Genomic DNA, 21229 nt, shown 5'->3' with positions numbered 1-21229 from the left:
AAAATATTTGCATCACTTAAAAAGCCAATAACCAAGTATACCCTTCCTATACAAAATAGTAATCATTTTGTACAGCGGCTTATTATTATTCACATTTATTCAATTATAATTGAATGAAAAATTTTCAAGGATTGCTGAATATATACATAAATATGTATTGTAATTACCTACATAGTATCTATCAATGTTCAGCAATCCTGAAAATATTTCCATTGGGGTTTTACATCCTTATTAATTAAATAATTTGTATATATGTTCAGCAAACGTTAAAATATATCAAACACTTAAACAAGTTTTGCGTAATTTTCAGAAATAACCATTCCTGGCTACCCAACTTGAAACTATTTGCCATAAAACTCACACAAAATTTAGTAAGCGATAAGGTGGAAAAGTTAATCTACATATACGCTATTACCACCAAGTTTAAGCCTTAAAATGGATGTGAATGGAATGTGGAAGCCGGTTAGTTTGGGCCATAACAAACAGCAGATCCCGATGCCGAAACCTCCTGCATTTAAGCACCTCCTGCATGTATGCACTCACATAACTCCTGCCCTCAAATGCAGTAAATACAAATTTATTTTGCACTCTTACAGTTTTGGTAAGCAAAAGGGGGCGAGAATTGGTGGAGAATAGTGGTGCAACAATGTGGCAGGCTTTATGAGCCAACAACAGGCATGTACACAAAACAATTATTGCCCGTAGGTAATTTAGTGGAGAAAACATTACCAGCAAAACCGAGGAGTGTGAGCCCAGTAGAGAAATGTTTTATGTCTGGTTGGCTCCCAGTTTCCCAGTTACCAGTTACCAGCCCCCCAATTTCTCCCCTTTCTCCTGATATTTTGGCCCAAAGTGTGAGCTTAAAATAATTCCAGTTAAACATGGCCCACAATTTGCTTATGGCCCAGACTGGAATTGGGCACCGCCTCCTCGCATTTCGGCAATTGCCTGGCCAGAAAGTTTGCTAGTTTGAGAAAAGTGCCAGCAGAGAGCTTTTCTCGCTTTTCTCCTTGCCTGTCATTCAAGTGGGTTTTCATGCGGATTTCTTTTGGCCCTGAGACTTACGGCTGGCAAAGTGATTATGTGATTATTTGTGGCCCAAGATCTCAGGGGTCTACTCCAAAAATGATTTGAGAAAAAGGTTGTTCTAAAATATTGTTGATTAAAATTGTTATTTATATTTTATTTTTATAGCACCAATAACACCAATTTGAGTAGTATAATAAATTATTTATACTTATATTATTATATAATATTTTAAGTCCATTTTAAAGTTAATACAAATTTTAATGAACATTTTTCTAGTAGTTTCTTATTAAAAAATTAAATACAATTTAAGAAGCATAATAAATGATTCATAATAATATACTGTTAAATATTTGTATGTGCCTTTTAGAGATTAAAAAAAGAATAAAGAGAGAGGTGATTCTACATTTTGATTGATTTAAATTTATTTTTTATGTTCAGTGTGGAACAAATGCCTGTCTTAATCAGCTATTTTTCCAAAATATTAGTTGTTTCTTTTTTGATTTATATTTTAGTTTAAAAAACTTTAGTCTCTTTACTTAAACCTTCTACGAAGCATATTTCCTGTCCTGATCTGCTCTTTTATGATTAAGTCTTTTAGGAAGTAATTCCTGTTCTCTACTCTAGTCAAACTTCTATTTTCCATTCTTAAACAAAAGCCGTACTTTCTGTAAAAGCTCCACAAAGTCTCAGTTTCTCGCCCGTGACAATGGCCCGCATAAACTGTGGACCCAAATACAAACCCTTCTCGGTGCTCTTCGTATCCCCATCCAGTCTGATGACATAGTCCTTGCTAATCAACCGATCAGCCATATCCTGCTCCAACTTGGGTATCAGTATATCGTATAAAGTGCCATCTCCAGCTGCCGTCAGTCTTCGATTTACAATTGTGCAACAATTCTCATTGCGAAGTATTTCCTCAAACTGAAGTTTCACTTGGCGAAGAGAGCTTCTTTTTGGATATCCCGAAAGACGTTCAAAGCACTTAAATTGGTAGAAGCGGCGTTCTAATTCGGCCAAATCATCTAGTAAAGGCTTTATGGGGGGAAGTTCATCCGAATGAGAGCGTGAGAGTCGACAAAGATCGGTGAGAAGTTGTTCGATTTGTGGGCTGAATAAGTCCTCCACTTTGGCATTGCTAAGAATGTCCTAGAAGAGAAAAGTTTGTAATTAATGATTTTCTTTAAATTTTATACTATTAAATACTTACTATAAGTTTAAGTATGGCTGAATGTAGCAAGGGAACTATGGTCAGCTTATAAATCTCATGCATCTTACGTGTCTCCAAATAGTGTAGGACTTTCAAAGCTTCATTGGTGTCATCGAAAAGTCTTTTTTGCCTGTTAATAGGAATGGCTTGGGCCTGTTCCCAGACTTTCTGCCAGGTATTGCCCTCAGTGGTCATCCTTACACTTAACTGATTTTTCACTTGACCTAATTCTAAAAGATATTAAATTAAAATAAGAGTTAATCTTAAAGGTTAAAGTTCCTTACCATTAGTGACCTCCTCCCAATCTTTGGGACTGTACCAGCGTATAAAATCCTCCATTATGCCCCTGGGATTGGCAGCCTTAAAGGCCTCCATATCGGAGAGCAAGGAAGTACACATCATTTGGGTAGTTAAGCCCGAACCAGGTCCCAATTTCAGCATAACTTCGGCATCGTCCTGCAGCTGATCCTCGGTTTTGGGCACAGGATCCTGGGTTTCTGGTATATACAGATACTCATCGGGCTCCTCCAGCAATCGCTCGTCATTCAAACGTCTTAGGCGACCCTCGGGTCTTAGGCTAAGCACTGCTTTTGTGGGAGAACCAGCGCCGGCAGTCAGATCATCGCAGTCGAAGAATTCGCCCTCGTCATCCTCATCCTCCTCCTCATCATCATCCGCATTTTTCTCCTCCTCCTCGGAACTGGCTTTCAGAAGAGATTTTCTTTTGCTATTCGCCTCCCGTTGCACGCGACGTTCCACGCAAACGTTGAGCATCTGAAGCTTTTGGTGGAGCAGACAGGTGCGCGTGTCGGGAAAGCCAGCGGAAATTCTGGGGGGAAATCCATATGAATTAGAAGTGTTAGCATGTGGAGAGCACCAGCAGAGGTGTTGATAGATACACTTAATTAATTAGGCTTAAGCTGTTTTGTTATTTATACGCTTTATTTGATTAAAGACTTGGTTTGGCTTTTTTATGTTATTTTTGAAGGCTCAGTATTTCATGCAACAAAAAACTTCATATAAAGCAGATTGTAGTCTAAACTATGTAAGCCCTTTACCATACTCTGTCATATCACAGCATCATATTGTTTATTATATTAATTCTGAGCCGCAGTCTTAACTTCTTAAACTTTTAACCATATGCTGTCATATCATAACATCACTTAATTTATGTTATTATTTCTGAGCCTCAGAGTTCACTTCTGCGAATCACAGTCTTCAACTTGAGCATTATGCGTTTGAGATTTCATCTGTGTTTTTATCTTTTCAACCTTTTCATGGCTGTCCCACCATTCCCTCACCTGGGTCGAATCGGCCTCCACCTCTTGGGCATATCAGTCACATTCTTTGGGGCAATCTCAGTCAGTTTCTTGACAATAAACCCGACAAAGACGACAAATGTGGCTGGCTATAAGCGAGCTCACTGCCAACTAGCTATGCATATAGCAGGGTAAAACTATGGGAGTGTATGCCATGCCCCCGCCTGCTAAACCAATTGATATTCACGCTCATCATGGCTGTCAACGCGTGCGTGGCCCTCTGGTCTTGCATAGCCAATGAGTCCTGTCCCAAAGTGGAGGTGACTCAGCCAAAAGAGTTCGCTGAACTTTCCGAGTAGACTACATGCACTGATCAAAATCGGAATAGTGAAAATAAATATTGGGCTATTGAATCCAACACATTATATTTAATATTTAAATTTAAATGCAATGATATTATATTAATAACAATGCATAAATAATTTTAAATGAATTGAATCAAAAAGATTATATTTAAGTTATATTTTAATAAATTTTTTGATTGCAAGAAAAATATTATTAATATTTAAGTTAATTAGGTAAAATTGTTTACCTTTAGTCAAATTAAACATTATACAAAATTTAATATTTTCAGAAATAAAATGTAGATAGAAAATTAAAATAACTAAAAGCCGCAAAGGTTAAAAATCAAAGCCCAATTTAGGAAAATTACTTGGATTTACTACGATTTTTTTTTACCAGTGTGGGCTGCATTTAGCCGGTGGAAGTGAGTTATTTGGACCACGACAGCGGATGTTGGCCAACCCAAAAAAGGGAGCCCCTGGAGCTGAAGCTGCTGCACTTGGCATTTGCATAAAAGTTGCCTTATTAGTGGCTGCGTGTGGACAGCTGTAGGGAAGGAGCAGCTGCTTAAAAGGTTTTTAAAGTGGCCAAAATTGCACTCAACACTCAACAAGGCAGCAGGAGACAAATGGCTCTTGACTCTTTTATTGACCTAATGCCAGCCACTCTCCCCTCGACACTTTCGTTTTAGTTGCAATGCAATAAAAACATCAAATGTTCTTCAAGTCATTAAGTCTATGTCTATGTTTTCTGGGTTCTCTACCACCCATCACCATAAAATAGTCCGACTTATGTTTATTTTTCTGGGGGGTGGCAGAACTAAGCATTTCGGTCGGCTTGAGTGGCCAAAAGGAAAAGCTGCGGTAAAATGAAAATGGGTTTTTTGGCCTTCACAAAAAATGGAATGTTTAAGGTGGATTTTATAGGATTTTCTGGGAATTTATTGTGATAAGACAAACAAAATGATAAGATTTAATGTGCCCAAATATTTAATAAGCATTTTGTATTATCTTTATAGCCCCTGTTCAACACCAAATCAAAAGATAATTCTCTCCTGAAAATACAAAATTAATATGCCCCAAAAAAGGCTTCAAACTTTATCGCTGCAAGCTCAAACAGCAACCCAAATTTTTTTGTTCTGTCGGTCACGTTTTAATTCCTGTGGCTAAGCTGACCTAAAAGATTATCAACCAACGCACACCAACTAGTTCTATATATAATCCCATCTATATAAAAACTTTTCAATTGACAACTTTTTCCACAAGCAAATTCACTTTTTTTTCAACCTCAGAAATTCTAATCCACTTAAATGCTTAACAGCATTATGTGACCTTAAGCCCAGACGCCCATGGTCGCACCCCCCGCCCGCCCCAAAATCCACGCCCACAAGAAGTATGCCCGGCTTTTGTTAAATAAAACTTCAATTAAAACATTTTTGTGCCTAGAGGTGTGCGATGATGGTGAGAGCCAGAAGATTGCCTAACTTGGCCCGAAAGGCAGGTGGTTGAAAACAAAAATAAGTCTAGTACAACAAAAACAGAAAGAAAAAATTAACCGCTGGACCATTGTCTAAAAATGCAAATTTGCCAAGCCAACGACCACCAAAAAACCAAAAAGCAAAAAAAAAGAGTGAATAATTATGGGGCCACAACAAAAGAAACAACAACTGAGTGAGTGGGATAGAAAAATCATTTGCACCTTTCAAGTTTTCGGGGTGTGAGAACAAAAAAGTTGCAATTTTCGGTAAATACCCTGGGGAAGAGTTTAAAAATGTCAGAGTAAAATGTTAGGGAACCAAAAGCAATTTTGTTGTTGGCTAAACTTGAGACTTAAATTATTTTATGATTTAGGGTATTTTTTTTTAATTAAGCTGTTTTTAAAACGGATATATATTAAGGAAAATTCAAAATGTTTTAAAAAAAGTTTTTAAGCCAAATTAATTTTTTTTTTATTTTAACTTCCTTATTTAAAAATGTCAGATTTTTTTTATGATCAGATTTTTCGCTTGTTAAAAAATAGTTAAATATATGAAATTATTATTATATTTTTTTCTTCTATAAAATGTATTTTAATAAACGCAAAATATATAAAAATATAATGAGTGAGGCATGCCTTTAAATATAATATATGTATATTAAAATATATATGTCTTGTGCATCAATTTTTCAATAATCTGCATTTAAATCATTTCAATATTTTCAAGGGTATTTAAATAGACCTTAATTAAACAAATATATTTTTTTTAGTCCCATTTTCGCTGCCCAACGGTACCCGATTCGGTTTTCATTTATTCACTCATTCAGAGCTGCAGTTCTTCCTTTGTTTTCCCGCTGCAATTTTCGCACTTTTCGCGCATTAAAAAATTTAGTGATGCAATTAATACGCAGAAGAAAAACAACAAAAGGCGACTTGGTGCGAATAAAAGAAAGGGAATAAAATGGTGCAAGAATTTTTTAATTAAATTTGTGGCCAGACAGTTGAGTGAGAAATGAGAAATGTGAAGCAAGCATAGGGCATCAAAAAAAAAAAAGAAAAGAGCTGGAAAATGAGGATTGCACAGTGGAGCTTGAAATATTTTTCTGCCTCCTCCCCGCGGATTTAGCCACGTAATGCAATTTATAAGTTGAATTAAGGAAGAGAGGAGACAATACCGCTCACAAAAACCCAAAATGCCATGAAAAATGAAGTCAGGCGCAACGGACAATTGAAACATCAACCTCAAAAAGGGGGGTGAAGTACTTATAAGTATCTTTCGGATTCAGGGAGGCGTGACACAGCTGCCGAGATGAACGAGAAAAAACTATCAATCAAAAGACACAAAATGTTTATTATTATTTGGGATGCAGCGAAGCGTGCAGTTTAATTATTATTCTGCGGTTTATCTCGCAGATGGGGCTACTTTAAATTGCAATCCAGTAAAATATCCATAAGCTCTTGCTTTGATTTGAAATTATACAGGAAATCTGTACAAGTAAATTTGATTATTTGATGGATGAGGGCACGAAAACTTTAAATGCTGATTATTTTATAGCATTAGTTTACGGTTAGGATTATTCAACTCCAATGAGTAATCATATTTTATATTCGAACCATTTAAATACACTTAAAAAACATATTTTGTTTAACTATTTTGACTAAAGATTAATTAAACTCTAATGAGTAATCATATATAATTTAAATACATCATAGAAAATATTTTGTTATTTTTCCATGTTTGTTAGATAATTAAATTAATTAATTAAGTTGATTTTGTGAAATGTTTCTTAATAAATTATTATGACAATAAGTGCTCTTCTACACAACAAAGTTAGCTTAATCATTAATTTAAATCAAAACAATCCAATCTTGTATTTCCACCTAGCTTAATTTGCTTATAAAGAAAAAAAACAAGAAAGTCCATTCACCTGTTCTTTTAACTCCTTCAAAATTTCTGCTTGAAATCACATAATATAACAATGATCAGCGAGAATAAAAAATTGTCTCAAACAATAACAGCCGAAAAAAAGGGAGAAAGGCGGCGAATACTGTGTGTCATCATAACTCATGATTATGCAAAAAGGTCAACAGCTTCTTTGCTGACCCTTGAGTCACCAGCTATTGTTTGCGTGGTTGTGGAGAGGGGGGTAAAAAGTGGTTAAAAGGGCGGTCAAAAGGGTACTCTGGGTTAAGCAGTGAAAAAGGGGTAAATATCACGAGCTTGGCTTTTTTATGAGCCGACCAAATTAAATTAAATGGCTAACAAAAAGCTGCGCCGCGTAACACTTTTTTGTATATATATTCTGCGTTTGGCGGTTTCGTCCTTTGAAAAAAAAAAAATACCCCAAAGGGATGCAAAGGATTTACATTCGCTACGTCTTGCTTTTCATCCTGGCCATCCATCCCCGTTTTTATGCCTATTTTATGGCCAAAAGGAGGACTGAACTGGGAACTGAAGCACCTCGTTTGGCAGGCGCAACCAGGCAGACGGGCAAATTAATCAAAACTAAACTGCCCCAAGGATCCCGGGAATGGGGAAAGAAGGGAGATTTCCTTTCACGCACTGTTTGTTGGCTAACGAGCATGAAAATGAAATTGAAAGTAGCCTGCCAAAACTGATTGATAAAGCTTTCCCACTTGCATTTCACATGCAGAGAAAAAACACTATGCTCATTCCTATTTGAATATTTTAACTTATGTATTTTGCTAAATCTATTACCTGGAAATCATATAGTTTAAATTGATATTTTCATATTTGAATATTACCTAAAAACTATTTCACAACCAAATAAAATATTATAATAAATATACATCATGGCATATTAATTACATTATATCTGCTATTTTTACTGTTAATGTGGATAACGAATTTCCAAAAATCTTTAGTATTTCTCTCTGTGCACTTTATGTCTTATACAGTTACGCCAATCCCAAGTGTTGACCAACTGACCAATAAAAGATACTAGAAAATGGGGTAGGAGATTTGCCTGCCAGGCGACAGTATTAATTGGGTAATTTATGGCCCGACTGGGCCCAGACAACCTTCACTTTTTCATTGAGCCCCGAGATTCACTCGCTCTCCAACTAAAATAGCTGTCTTTCTCCATTTATTTGCTCAACAGCTCTATGCCGGCACCAAGATGAGACCAGGCCGAACGACAAAAGCAACAACAGCAGCGACCACGCCCCTGCTCCTGCTACTCCCACTAATCCTGGGAGGTGTGCACTTGGCCCACGCCCAGTGTCCTTGGCAGAGGGATGTGCCCGACCTGCAGACGAGCTGCATCTGCGCCTACAACTTGGGCAGGGAGCTATCCGTGCAATGTGATCAGGTGAGATTTATGTCATATACATTGAGCTCTATTCGATATGTATATATTTTTTGAACAATTTAGTATGTTTAGCTTTAAATTTATTTAATTTACATTGTAAAGTAGAAGATTTAATGACAACACTCAGAAATAAATGTAATTTCTACCCAGAGGGGTTTGATTAAAGACCTTGGTTTAAACACTAGTTATTCAATATGCTCAAAAAGGCAGCTAAGTTTATTACTTAGAAATTTTGGTTTTTAAGCCTAAAATAAAATCAAATTTAAAAAAATAAAAGTTGTAACTCTTGAACTGAATTTTAAGGCTTCAAGCAAAAGCACTGTGCCTAAAGCTTAAAATATAGACTATATAATTTTTTAAAAGTACTAGCAAAACATGGGAGTTACTCCATAATATATAACAATATTTACAGAGATTAATACTACACAATTTGATCCATTTCCCAGGTGGATTTCCCGCAACTCCTGGATGCGATGAACACCCATGCACGGCTGAAACCGGTGGATTTGCTGTACGTAAACAACTCCACGATTGTGGAGCTGCCCGAGGCCATTTTCAGCAATTTGAGCCTGCACAATGTGCAGCTCTCGAGTTGCGGCATCCAGAGGATAGCGAGGGGTGCGTTCAAGGGTCAGGAGTCGGTGCTGCGGAATCTCAATCTGCAGGATAATCTGCTGGCTGATGTGCCAGTTGAGGCGCTGAAGGTGCTGGGCAAACTAAACCTGCTGGATCTGTCCAAAAATCAGCTTAGCCAAATAAACGACGATGCCTTTGTGGGTTTAACAAAGCTCTCCACGCTGAAACTGAACGATAACAATGTTACCTTGGCCGGCAATGCATTTAGGGGATTGGAACAGAGCTTGAAGAACCTAAATCTGAAGGGAACCAAACAGCGCAAGGTGCCCGAAAGTATTAGGGGTCTGAGGAGCCTGGCTTTTCTCGATCTATCGCAAAATGGCATCAAAGAGCTGCCCGGTGCCGGTGGCATTCGAGTGTTCGATGGTCTGGATGCCCTGACAGCCCTCAACTTGGAGAGGAATCTCATCCAGAGCATTGGCGAAACGGCATTTGCGGGTGTGCGCAAAACATTGAGCTCGCTGAGTTTGCTCAACAATCTGCTGGCCGAGTTTCCCATTGGCGCCGTTCACTCGCTCAAGGAGCTGCGTGTCCTGGACATCGGCTTCAATCTGCTGACCACTCTGCCGGAGGCTGCCTTCCGGGGAAATCCCGGCATCACGCTGCTGGCCTTGGATGGAAATCCATTGAGCAGTGTGCCCGAGGGAGCATTCGCCCACCTGAATGCCACATTGCGAGGACTTTCGCTCGGAGGCAGATTCCTGCACTGCGATTGCAAGTTGCGCTGGGTGGCCGAGTGGATTCGCAATGGTGACTTGCAGGTGAGTGACTGCAATGGGGGAATTTTGGGGTGGATTTCTTTACAACTGGAGTGGCACTTAAAGCCCTTTTAAACTCTTAACTATCTAGATTTTCAATGGCACTTTAAAGCCAAGTAGGTTTCTAAGTGTGTTTCATTACTTAAAAAAACTAATTTCATTTAGATTTTAATGAAATGTTTTCAGTGTGAAAATTTCAAGACAAGAAATTAATTTTTTTTTAAATTAAAATACTGAAAGCCTTTTCAAACACGGAAATATCTTACAAATATTATAATGTTTAGACAAAATTGAAATATTAAAAGTTAACAAAATATATTCCCATTAATTAATCTTATAAAAATATAAAGAAGTTTTAATTTGAAGATTTAATAACTAATTAAACAAAAAGTAAAGTAATCAAAATATATTCATTTCTGTTTTGGTTGTTCTCATAAATAATTTATTGCAAACATTTAAACAAGCACTTTTGGTTAGGAATAACAAAAAGTTAATAGAGAAATATAGTTAGAGCAGTACCCTATTTAAATAAAAAAAAACATTTGTTAAACATAATTGACAAATTTGAACCCCCATTTGGCGGAGGACTCTAAAACCCCCCTTTTTATGTTGCCCCGATAAAAACCTGTGTCAAATGGTTCACTTCCGATTGGATCTTTTTCAAACTCGCCATCGTTCGTTTCATTAACTTTGGCAACTGTGTTTTGTGTGTGTGTTTTTTTCCCCCTTCACACCCGCAGGTAACATCTCGAGAACGGAATCCGCAGTTTTGTGGCACCCCACCACGTTTCCGGGACCGGGGCTTCTACTCGATTCAGCCGGAGGAGCTGAGTTGTCCGGACATTGCCGATGCCGCCCTGCGAGGACCTGTTGGCCTGGCCGATAACCTGAAGCCCACTCAGTCCGCATCCCCCGATTCCGTGGAATATGAGACGGGTACGGGTACTGGTACGGGAACTGGTACAGTGGGCACTGGCACAGTGGGCACTGGCACAGCAGCCTCTGCACCTGTGTCGAGCATTGTGAGCAGCTCCACTTCCACAACGACGGCCACAACAACGACAACGACAACCACAGCAGAACCAACAACCAAACGCAGCACGGTGAGTGGGCAGGTGATAAAACAAGTATACAACATGATGGCATCGTTAAGTTTAAAATTGGGGGAAAATAAAATAAAAAAAGGAAAGGAAAGGAAAGGAAAGGAAAGGAGAGAACTGGTATCATCATGGTGGCATAAAGTGTCTGTATATTGGCGGTTCCTCAGCTACACTTTGTCAAATAAATCAAGAAACCTTAAAAGTGACATGTAACTCATTCGGTTTTTAACAGGAAATAAATTTAAGGCGAATGGTTTAACGTTTCTTTAAAATCGGACAAAACTGAGAAATAAGCTGACCAGTTTAAAGAAAATCTTAAAAGATATTATCAAAATTTAAGTATACGGTTTTAGCAACTTTTAAAAATAAAATCTATTAAAAAAATATATTAATTGGAAATTTTTTATCACAAGAAAAGTAAAGTAAAATGAAGTTTAAAATCATTTTTGAAAAATAAAAACTCGATATTTTCAGTGGCGGTTCTTCGGCGACACTTTGCCAAATAAATCAAATGCCTTAATTTTATAATAATATTTAATGCTTATATATATACTAATTTGTCCAACAGACTCGACCACCTACCAAGTCAACGGCTGGTACCTCAGCCACCACAGCTTCGCCAGCAACGAATCTCTCGGTGAATGGAACGGGCACCGTGCAGGCCACCTCCATTACCACCAGCAGTAGCTCCTCCTCCTCCTCCTCGTCGTCTTCATCCAGTGGTCATGGAAATGGCAATGGGAATGGCAAACAGGCACCAGGATGGCGCCAAGGAGTGACCACTGGCAATGGGGGAAATAATGGAGGAGTAGGAGCTGGAGGTCTTCACAAGCCGCAGCGGCCACCACTTGTCTTGGGCTATCCACCGCAGAGGGGAACTCGCATCGACGATGCCAACGAAGTGCAGGTGAAGCACGCATTCCGGCAGGACAGTTCCGTGATCATCCAGTGGGATTCGGACACGGCCAATATACTGGGATTCCGGGTGGTGTATCGCCTGTTCGGCGAGAAGGCCTTCAAACAGGGTCCACCCCTGGAGTCCAGTGAAAGGGAGTTCAAGATCAAGAACGTTCCCGCCCAGGAGTGCATTATTGTGTGCGTCATCTCGCTGGAGGAGCTGCATGTCACCCCCGAAACAGTTCCCTATCAGCAGTGTCGCGAAGTGAGGACTGTGGCCTCGCAGGCCTCCAATATGGATAAGATTACCATTGCGGCCAGTGCAGCCATTTGTGGCACCATCATTGTGGCCGTGATTGTGTTCATCGCTGCCAGCAGGTGGGTTTTCTCTCTAAATTTTCCCCATTTCCTTAGCCAAGAGTTATGGCCTAGCAACAATAAAGCCAATCGCTGTGCAAAGTGCCTGCCTGATTTATCGCAGGTCCTTAAGTCATTGCCGCTTTTCTATTTCTATACAGTCTATTTTTGCCCTATCGCAGCAACTGCGTAGAATTTGTTACGCTTTATGCTCTGCACAGTATCAACACACTTCATCATCTTCAAGGCCTAGCCCCACATTATACTCTTTTAAAGGATGTTGTAATTCTTATTACAAGTTTATTAAGAGTTGCCCCTGATTTGGAAAGCAAACAAGACAAATGTGTTTAATAACCATTGAAAATGATTTAAAACCCATTTTAGCAAAATAAATAAATAAATAATAAATAGATTCTTGAAGTCGGTAAATCTGTGAATTCGGGTAAATAAATAAACATAGATTTTCTTTTTTTCCTCAATATTATATTTTATCTCTTAAAATCAAACCACATTTAATTTGGGCGAAGGATTAGAAAAACCATTTTCTCTAATTGTAAGAAGATAAATGATACAATTATTTGTTTGGCAAGGGTATTTAAGTCAATCTCATCCTTTTCCCTACATTTTTTTTGCAGACGTTCCCGCAAACTGCAGAACAGCCAGCAGAAGAGTCCGCTGCCAATTGGAGGTCTGCCCGTTAATTGCTGCGGTCCGACCGGTTCACCGGGACCACTTGGCTCCATTGCAACGCTATCGGCATTTAACAATCACAAGGTGAGTTCGACTTTCCCCCCAAAACACCCCACAAATCCCCCTCAAGTTGGCTTAACTCGTGGAGGAGCTTGCCAAGAAATTGTTGCCACTTCTGGCTCCCGGCTGGCTGGCTAACTATATAACTGCCTGAGTTGGCTGTCCGGATTGTCAGATAGTTGGAAATGGATCTTGAGATGGGTGCCTGTGCACCATGACTACGGGAAATTGGCAGCGAAGCGATTTTGATGACTGTTGATTGTATTTATGGGGGACGACGGCAAATTAAATGGAGCGCGGCATAGATAAATACGGCAGAGTGCAAAAAGTATTTCAGATTTGCAATCTACTCATTACATTTTTGGCAAAGACTGCTGTTGTAACAAATTTTTAAGTATAAAATAAGCTTTTAAGTGGATAATGGTGGGGTAAATTCTTAATAATGTCTGGGATTTAAAAGTTTCTTTGACTAAAAATTATTTAAGAACATTTAGGAAATGCTTTGTTTAACTTCCTAAATTTGTTTGGTACTATAAAGTAAATATAGTGAATAGTAAATACCAATTACAAATTATTACTGAAGCAAAAAATACATTTTTTAAGTTAAAAACTCTTTTCTAATGACTTTCATATCCGTTTTTTTTTGCAGGAATGGGATCAGGTGTCAGCCTACAGTGGTCGCTCGATACCGAGGCCCAGGATTTATCCAGTGGAACAACCGGACGACATGCGAAGTCACTTCTCCGGAATGCCCGGCAAAGTGGGCAAATCAAGGTGAGTCCAATCCCCTTTTTTTTTTTGGGTTTTTATAACCTTCAGCAATCGAACATTTGCTTGGCCTACATTTCGAGCTTGCTGCATTTTTTACAAAAAGCCTTGCCGTTTTGTTTTTCTTTATTATTTATTTATTGCGTTCGTTCTCGATTGTTTCATTGTTTAATTTTGCATCACACACAAACGCAAACGCACGCAAACAACATATAACACACACACCCACCCCCACACACACACACACACGTGACTACAGTAGATCCCTGGCGGATGGACAGTCGCAGCACAGTTTTTCGAATAATTCGCATCGCGGTTATTTGGGCAGTGCCTTCCCCTCGAACTTGGTGAATTCCCGGCCGGAATTGCGACAATCCCGGCAATCCCTGGCCGCCGCCTCGGAGCGAATGTCCCGTGCCTCATATGCGGGATCGATTCACGGGGGCGGTGGAAACGGAGGAGGAGGCGGTGGCCTCGGCGGCGGAAACGGAGGAGTGGGAGGCGGTGGCCTCCCCGTGAGCAGCCTGATGGCCATGAGCGGCATGGTCGGCGGCGGCGGACCCGCGAGCATTGCCTCCAGCGCCCGAAGATCGCGACCGCGTTCCAGGTCACGCGAACAACTGAACGCAACCCACATACATAACCATCGACCAGGAAGTCGGTAAGTAGTGTAACTCATAGTGAAGAAAAAACCAAAATTAAAACAAGTAAGGTAGCCAAGGTTTATATGCCCTTGCAGATATTACTAAAATCAAATATTCTTTAAAAAAACTACACCCCAAATAAATTTGGCATAGAAATTGAACTATTGTTACATGAATTTTCTGCTAAACTTATTGATCGTTCGTTGTCCGATTAACATAAAATTAAATTATAATTCTAAAATAGTTAACCAGCTCTATATTTTGAAGTATCTTTGTATAAATTCAGAAACAGCTAAGTATAATTTTTTAGGGAGCTATAAGGGAGCTGCAAGAAGTAGAAGACTTTTAAGAAAGTGTTATTTAGAAAGCTTTAAAACTGAAAGACTAGTTTGGTTAAAACTGACAGACAAACAAACTTTCGAATGAAATAAAAAAACCCCCTGCAGGGGAATAAAAATCCAATTAAAAAAAAAAAACATTTTAAGCCAAGGACAAACTAATTAAAGCGACCACGCACCCACTCAAAATCTCACACTTCTGTGATATCTTAATTCGTAAGGTGCTTATCACGCATCACAAATCACACATCCAAAATTACACTTTCAATTCTTTCTTTATGTTTCTCGTTTTCAACATTTGCGTTGAAAGTTTCTTAGTTCATTGGTTTATGGCTTTCCGTCGGTCATTAATTTAATTCGTTTTTTTATGCATGGGGCGGGGACTTTGATTTATTAGAGACCGTTTCAAAATTCTCTAAGTCCAATTTAATCACTAATGGGGATTTCGTGGGAAAAATAGGTGTTTTTTAATTTGCATAAAACTCTTTTTTTAAATATGCAATTAAAAACCCTATTTACCAATTCTAATAACCGAACTTAACGTTTAGTTTTTTATTTAATTTAATTACTTTTGAGAACTTTTATATAAATAAAATAAAATTATATATCAATCAATGTATATTGTAGAAAAAAACCTTTTAATTAACGCTTTATATTGTGCAATTAACAGTTATTACCATTCCGATTTAATTTCTCGATCCAATAAATGACCCCATTGATTAGCTAACTCTTCGTACCTCAAACTGAAGCTTTATTTTCAGTCTTAATTGGCAACTAACCAACTTTTCAACTATCCATCGGCCGCAATCAAATCAAACTTTCATCCATGTACAAAATTCTGTAACTACATTGTATACATGCATTCCTTTCACCACTAAACAAAAGACCCCCCCTTCTTTACCCTCCCCTTCCCGCACTGTATAAATTTCCACTGATTCCATTAATTTTAATTGCGTTTCGCTTGGTTTCGAGCATTTTTAGCTGCACTGTAAATCCATTGAGCAATGCGTTAGTGTTGCACTGGTGAATCCTCTGGCATAATCGATACTTGGTGCAATTGCAATTGCAGATACTCGCAGGCGGGATCGACGCACACGCTGAATAACTACTGCGATACATCGGACAATTGGACCGATCACGACATGGACATATATATGGCCCGGAATCCGACGACGCGAAATGGATTAGTGCCATTATGAGGGCGACTCACGTTGTCCTGATATTTCAATGTTGTATTAAACTGGGACGGCATCTTCTGACAATATCTGACGCCGGCCATTGGGGGGCACGCAAGCAGGGGGCATGGTCGGCGTCAGCAGCAGCAACAGCAACAGCAAGAGCAACAACAGCAGCAACAGCAACAGCAGCAGCAGCAACATCAGCTACAGCAGCAACAGCAACTGCAACATCAGGCTGCACAGCATTTGAGGAATGAGCGACATCAACAACGACATAGAAACAATCAGCAATTGGAGCAGCCATATCAGCCAGCACAGCAGCAACATCAACGATTACACTACTATATGCCGCAGACGCAACAACGTTGCACCTCACCCCCCGATGTGGTGCCCCGTGCAGCCAATTTCCATAATAGCAATAGCCATGCCACAACTACAGACTGCAACAGCAACAGCAATAGCAACCAGCAACAATTGCCGCTGGCCGCGTTGACAGCAACACTGGAAGATGCAGCAGCAGCAGAGGCAACAGCAGCAACACCAGCTAGTGGCATTGTTGTTGAGAACTATTTTAACGAATATGAACGTCAGGAAATCATTTATCATCATCCCACAAGCAGCAGCAGCAACAGTAGTAGCAACAGCACGGCAGCAACACGCCAACTACCCCGCAGCAATGCCTTCCGTTTACAGTTACCCGCAATGGCAATGGCAACAACAAGAACGGCAACAACGACTAACAACATTTTATATAATATCAGTAATAATCATGTTGCAACCGGCAACATTGGCAATTATAAGGCGCATACGTTTAGTGATAGCTGTAATTGTACATGTAATTGTAGTCTAAGTGACGAGGAGCAGCAGCAAGAAGTGGCAACAGCAGCAGCAACATCAGCAACATTAGAGGAGGAGGAGAAGGAGGAGGACTCATCCTTGGCGGGCAGCACCTCGGTGTCAAGCATTGAACAAGTGCAACAGGAGGGGGAAATGTCCTTGTCTCTGAACTTGACATTGGCTGACACAGAGGAAACTGCAGGAAATACAAAATCAGCAGACGCAGACACATCTGCAGACAGGGCCAGGGCCATGTCTTGAGTGCAGCTCGTGTAGCCTGATGTTGCTACTACGGTTGTCACTGCTGCGGCCCCTTAGAATCTGCATAATGCATAACAATTGCACACAGAATGTGTGGTACACAAAAATAGAAATAAAATATTTTTATATGCCGTTTAGAGTGTGTGCAATAAATACAACTTTCCCTAGTTCTTTTCTGCAATTAGTTGAACAGTTTATAATGTTGAGCAATCAAAGAACTACAAACTTAAGTCAATATATGGTACTAACTATACTTAATAGCTATTAAACAACTGATTAACTAATGTTTAGAGTGTAAGAAGGCAAAGTCCTTTTAATGCTGGGATAGACAGGCACGGAAAAGTCGCTGAGAGAGCACAAGAAAAGCAATATGTAAATAATTTAGAAAGAGCAAACAAAAACCTTACTTTTAAAGTTTAAAGAGTTTCAAGATAATTAGAGACCAAAAAAACCAAATGTATTTTTCACACACTTTTGAAACATTCTCTAGTCTAGACCTTTTATCATATATTTTTCTCAACTCATTTTGTACTTCATTCTATGTTTGTCTATCCCAGCCTTAAGCTGATTACCCACATTCCAGTAGTTTTTGAACCAACCAAACCATTTTACTGCCTAATTAGTTTTAGTTTAACTCATATTGAAGTCCAATTTCAGTTCGTTTTGTACAGAGAAGCTTCAATTGAAACATTTGCGTGCTAAGTTCTTTCTTATGTTTATGATTTCTAGCTTTTAGTGAGATTTTAATAAAAAGAAAATTTTAAAACTATTTTATTTGTTTTCGTTTTTATTTTTATTCTGTATGCTTGTTGGTCGAGCGCCTGTACATGTTTGTATATAGAAATTCGTAGGCTTAAGCGTTTGAAACGATTTCAGTTTTAGCCCTATCATTATCATTATGATTATCATTATCGTTGAAGGGGACAAATCCGGATAAACAGTCCGGACAAGTCTGTGGCGAAACACAGTTGACAGTTAACAATATTTAGTGCCCGTGGGCCGGATTTCCTTCGGAATCCACAACACGCCCATGTCTGGCACTAGATACTTAGTGAAGTAAGCTAATATCTATCTATCTGTATTTAATCTACACTCTATATCCCTAAGTAAATCAGTTATAGAAAAAAGGCTTTGAGCATTAGTACAGTAAGCACAATTTTAGGTGGAAAACGGGAGCAATTATTTAGAACAAACAAACTAAACAAATATTCCAATACAAAAGTAGGCAATAAATTCAAGGAAATTCCGTTTAATGTTTCACTTGTAAAGCAAGCAAAAGGGAAAGTAGAGGAACAAATATCCCAAATTAACGATAAGAAACTTTAAATCAAATTTAGTGTTAAATAACTTAATTAAACTGCCTTAGCACATGGAGAACGTTGATGGAAAACAAATGAAAGCACGTGCTTAAAATTGGTTTAGCTGCACTTGAAAAACAAACAAAAACAAGAGATGAGTCAAATTTTATTAAATTCGGTGACACCACAAACTGCCAGCCTACAAAACAAGTATAATAAACTTAACTGACCGAAAGGAATAGTTGAGAAAATCCATTAAAAATGCTCATCTCTCACACTGAAAACGAAGACACCAACCGATTTTGATGAAGATAAACACCACCAACCCAAAACATCTAGACTTATAGTACACGATCCCATAATAAATGTGCGTTATATTGTTAAATAAACATCAAATTCAAATGTTAACTTTGCGGCTTCACAGATTAGCAAACTAAATTTACTAGAAAATTTACGAAAACGTCTCGTATTTTTAGTTTTTAGTTCGTACGCATCAAGTTCCAAATAAAGCATATTTTTGTTACTATTTGTGGGGTGTGACATTGTGTTTTACTTACCCTGGAACTGTTAGGCAGTTGTCCCACATCAATCGAAGTTGGCGGGTAAAGGCCGCCCACACTTGGGCCATGCCCTCAACGCTGCCCAAGTGGGCGTGGCAGGTGGCCAAAAGACAACTGAGGCGTGAAACCAAGGAGTCGGGAACAGCGCTCTTTATTCGCATGGGATCGATCTGGAAAGGTTTACAAATTTATGGTAAATACGGGCCAATTTAAAGTCGATTTTAATTTTAATGGTATTTAAATGAAATAAATCGGTTTAATTTAAAGCATTCATTTTAATGAATTAAATTAATAATTTAAATGTATTAGATATTGAATACATAGCATAAACAAATTATAAAAACGTTTAATAAGTACTGGCTGGTCAAAAACAAAATTAAGCTAAATCAAATGGCTTTATTATAATAATAATGTTTAATGAATTTATAGAATTTTATTTAAAAGTTTCCAATTAAAAAGGTTAAGAACATAGGTTCAGAAAATTATAGTTTTACTCCCAGAAAAACTACAGAAGCCATACAAAATTAAATTAAAGTTAGTAAACCAGTTTATCATATGTATTACTAGACTATAAAATTATTCATATTTTTTGATTTTAAGGTATTCAATCATTTTACCGCCACTCACCTTATCCTTGAAGCTCTTTTTTTCGTAAGGAAACAGCGCCATATCGGGATGCATATCGGGGAAAAGGTAGGCCAGAAGTTCGCTCAACTCGCTTTCGGTCATGGGACCTGGCAATCGCTTGGTCAAAGCCGCTTGTGAAGGCAACTCGTAGCTCCTATCCCGCCTCTTGGTCAAGTTGTGCTCCGTGATGCGATCCAATGGATTGGAACCCGCCTCAGCTCCACTGCTAGTGCCCGAGAAATTTCTGCCCACAAAGGACTCCAGGGATCTAGTGACTCCCTCCACAGATTGGTAATCCCTCAGGCAGCAGGATAAATACGATGAGGCTTCAACGGAGAGGTAGATCTTGCCAAGCGGAGCCTTGGAGGGCACAAAATCGGTTCTTTGTTCGCTATCGAAGGCCACATGTTCGGATAACTCCGGCCAGGTGTAAACCAAATAGATTTCCGTACAGGATTCGGGTGTATAACCATGTGGTAGGGCATAAAACTGCTGCAGTTCCAGGGGCGAGACTTCGCCATCCACCACAATGTCCTCAGAGCTGAGGCCACGATCAAAGGGCACATACAAGGGCATGCGGATGCGCATCGTATCCAATGCATAGGTGGTGCACACAGAGATCATGGCCGCCGCCTGGGAATACGAAGTGGGCAGCTTCTCGCGGAACAGGGTCAGCAGACCCATCAGAAAACGACACTCGGGCGGGGCCTTCTCCAGTCCAATGAGCCGGAAATTGGTCCTCAGGGCGGGAGCTAAGGCCACGCCCGTGTAGAAGTTCCATTTGGGATCGTAGATCTGCACGAAGATGGGCACAACGCTCTGCACCTCAGCGGATACGACGGCCACCGAGCTGAGGAAGAAATTGAACTCCGAGGTGGACTTCATGTAGTGGAGATTGGGTTGCACTGGATGCAGGACTATAAAGCGTCGAAGGCCATAGATCCTGGCCAGTATATGCAGATCCTGGGAGCTCCTAATCGGAGGACCAAAGCTATTCCCACTCGACATGAGGTCATGATGGCAGTTGGTGCGTTGCAGGCAGGGATTCTCCTTGATTTCCTCCTTGTTCAGTAGCTCCTCATCTTCCAGCACAGCCTGATGGTACTCCACTTCGATGCCATTTCTTAGCATATCCAACGTTTCCCGCTCCACTCTCCATTTGCACATAAAGATTTCCTCCGTCTTGAGACTCCTGCCCACGTCAGATTCTGCGGATACGTCCCATTTCTGGAGTATCTCACCCAGTTGGGCATTGAATACCTCCCAATCGGAATCGGCACTGAAGTTTTCGCGGTAAAATTCATTATCGTCGATTTCCTCGGCCATTTCTAAAGGATTTTAATGTGAATATCAACAAATCACAACAAACTAAAATCGCAGACAACAATGGAGCGGGGCTGCCAGACCGCTGGAATTTAACTTATCAGCTGTTGCCTTAGGTTTAGTGTTGGAAAGTGTGCAATACGAATTTGGTATTTTTAAAGCCAGGCTCAGAACCTGAAATGGAATTTATTTTATTTTTTATTGCCGGATTGAAATATACCAATATACCAGCTCTCCGAAAACCACAAAAGG

General features: G+C 39.4%; 2 protein-coding genes across 5 annotated transcripts in view; one reads left to right on the top strand and one right to left on the bottom strand.

Annotated features, from left to right (window-relative positions):
* The window catches only part of LOC108147933, a 56577-nt gene extending 40482 nt beyond the window's left edge, over positions 1-16095 (top strand). The window contains exons 2-9 of one of the 4 annotated variants that reach the window (XM_041710392.1): positions 8436-8645; positions 9092-10042; positions 10780-11142; positions 11708-12414; positions 13029-13167; positions 13793-13917; positions 14240-14572; positions 15963-16095. In XM_041710392.1, coding sequence (XP_041566326.1) covers positions 8454-8645; positions 9092-10042; positions 10780-11142; positions 11708-12414; positions 13029-13167; positions 13793-13917; positions 14240-14572; positions 15963-16092 — 2940 coding nt within the window. In that variant the 5' untranslated portion in view covers positions 8436-8453 and the 3' untranslated portion in view covers positions 16093-16095. Of the gene's footprint in view, positions 1-8435; positions 8646-9091; positions 10043-10779; positions 11143-11707; positions 12415-13028; positions 13168-13792; positions 13918-14170; positions 14573-15962 lie in introns of all 4 variants that reach the window. The other 3 variants (XM_017274717.2, XM_017274716.2, XM_017274718.2) reach the window with 3 other exon arrangements.
* On the bottom strand, positions 1156-21050 carry LOC108147934 (rab3 GTPase-activating protein catalytic subunit). The gene is made up of 5 exons (XM_017274719.2): positions 19655-21050; positions 19025-19197; positions 2521-3065; positions 2237-2466; positions 1156-2175 (listed from the first exon to the last, which is right to left on the bottom strand). The coding sequence occupies exons 1-5, from the start codon at positions 20978-20980 to the stop codon at positions 1675-1677; spliced, it is 2775 nt and encodes a 924-aa protein (XP_017130208.1). The 5' UTR covers positions 20981-21050; the 3' UTR covers positions 1156-1674.
* Between the last annotated feature and the right edge of the window lie 179 nt (positions 21051-21229).

The sequence above is a fragment of the Drosophila elegans genome, unplaced genomic scaffold, assembly GCF_018152505.1.
Source record: "Drosophila elegans isolate 14027-0461.03 unplaced genomic scaffold, ASM1815250v1 contig_814, whole genome shotgun sequence".
Taxonomy (NCBI): Eukaryota; Metazoa; Arthropoda; class Insecta; order Diptera; family Drosophilidae; genus Drosophila; species Drosophila elegans.
Note: the sequence above shows the minus strand (reverse complement) of the source record. Positions and strands in the feature narration are given on the sequence as shown.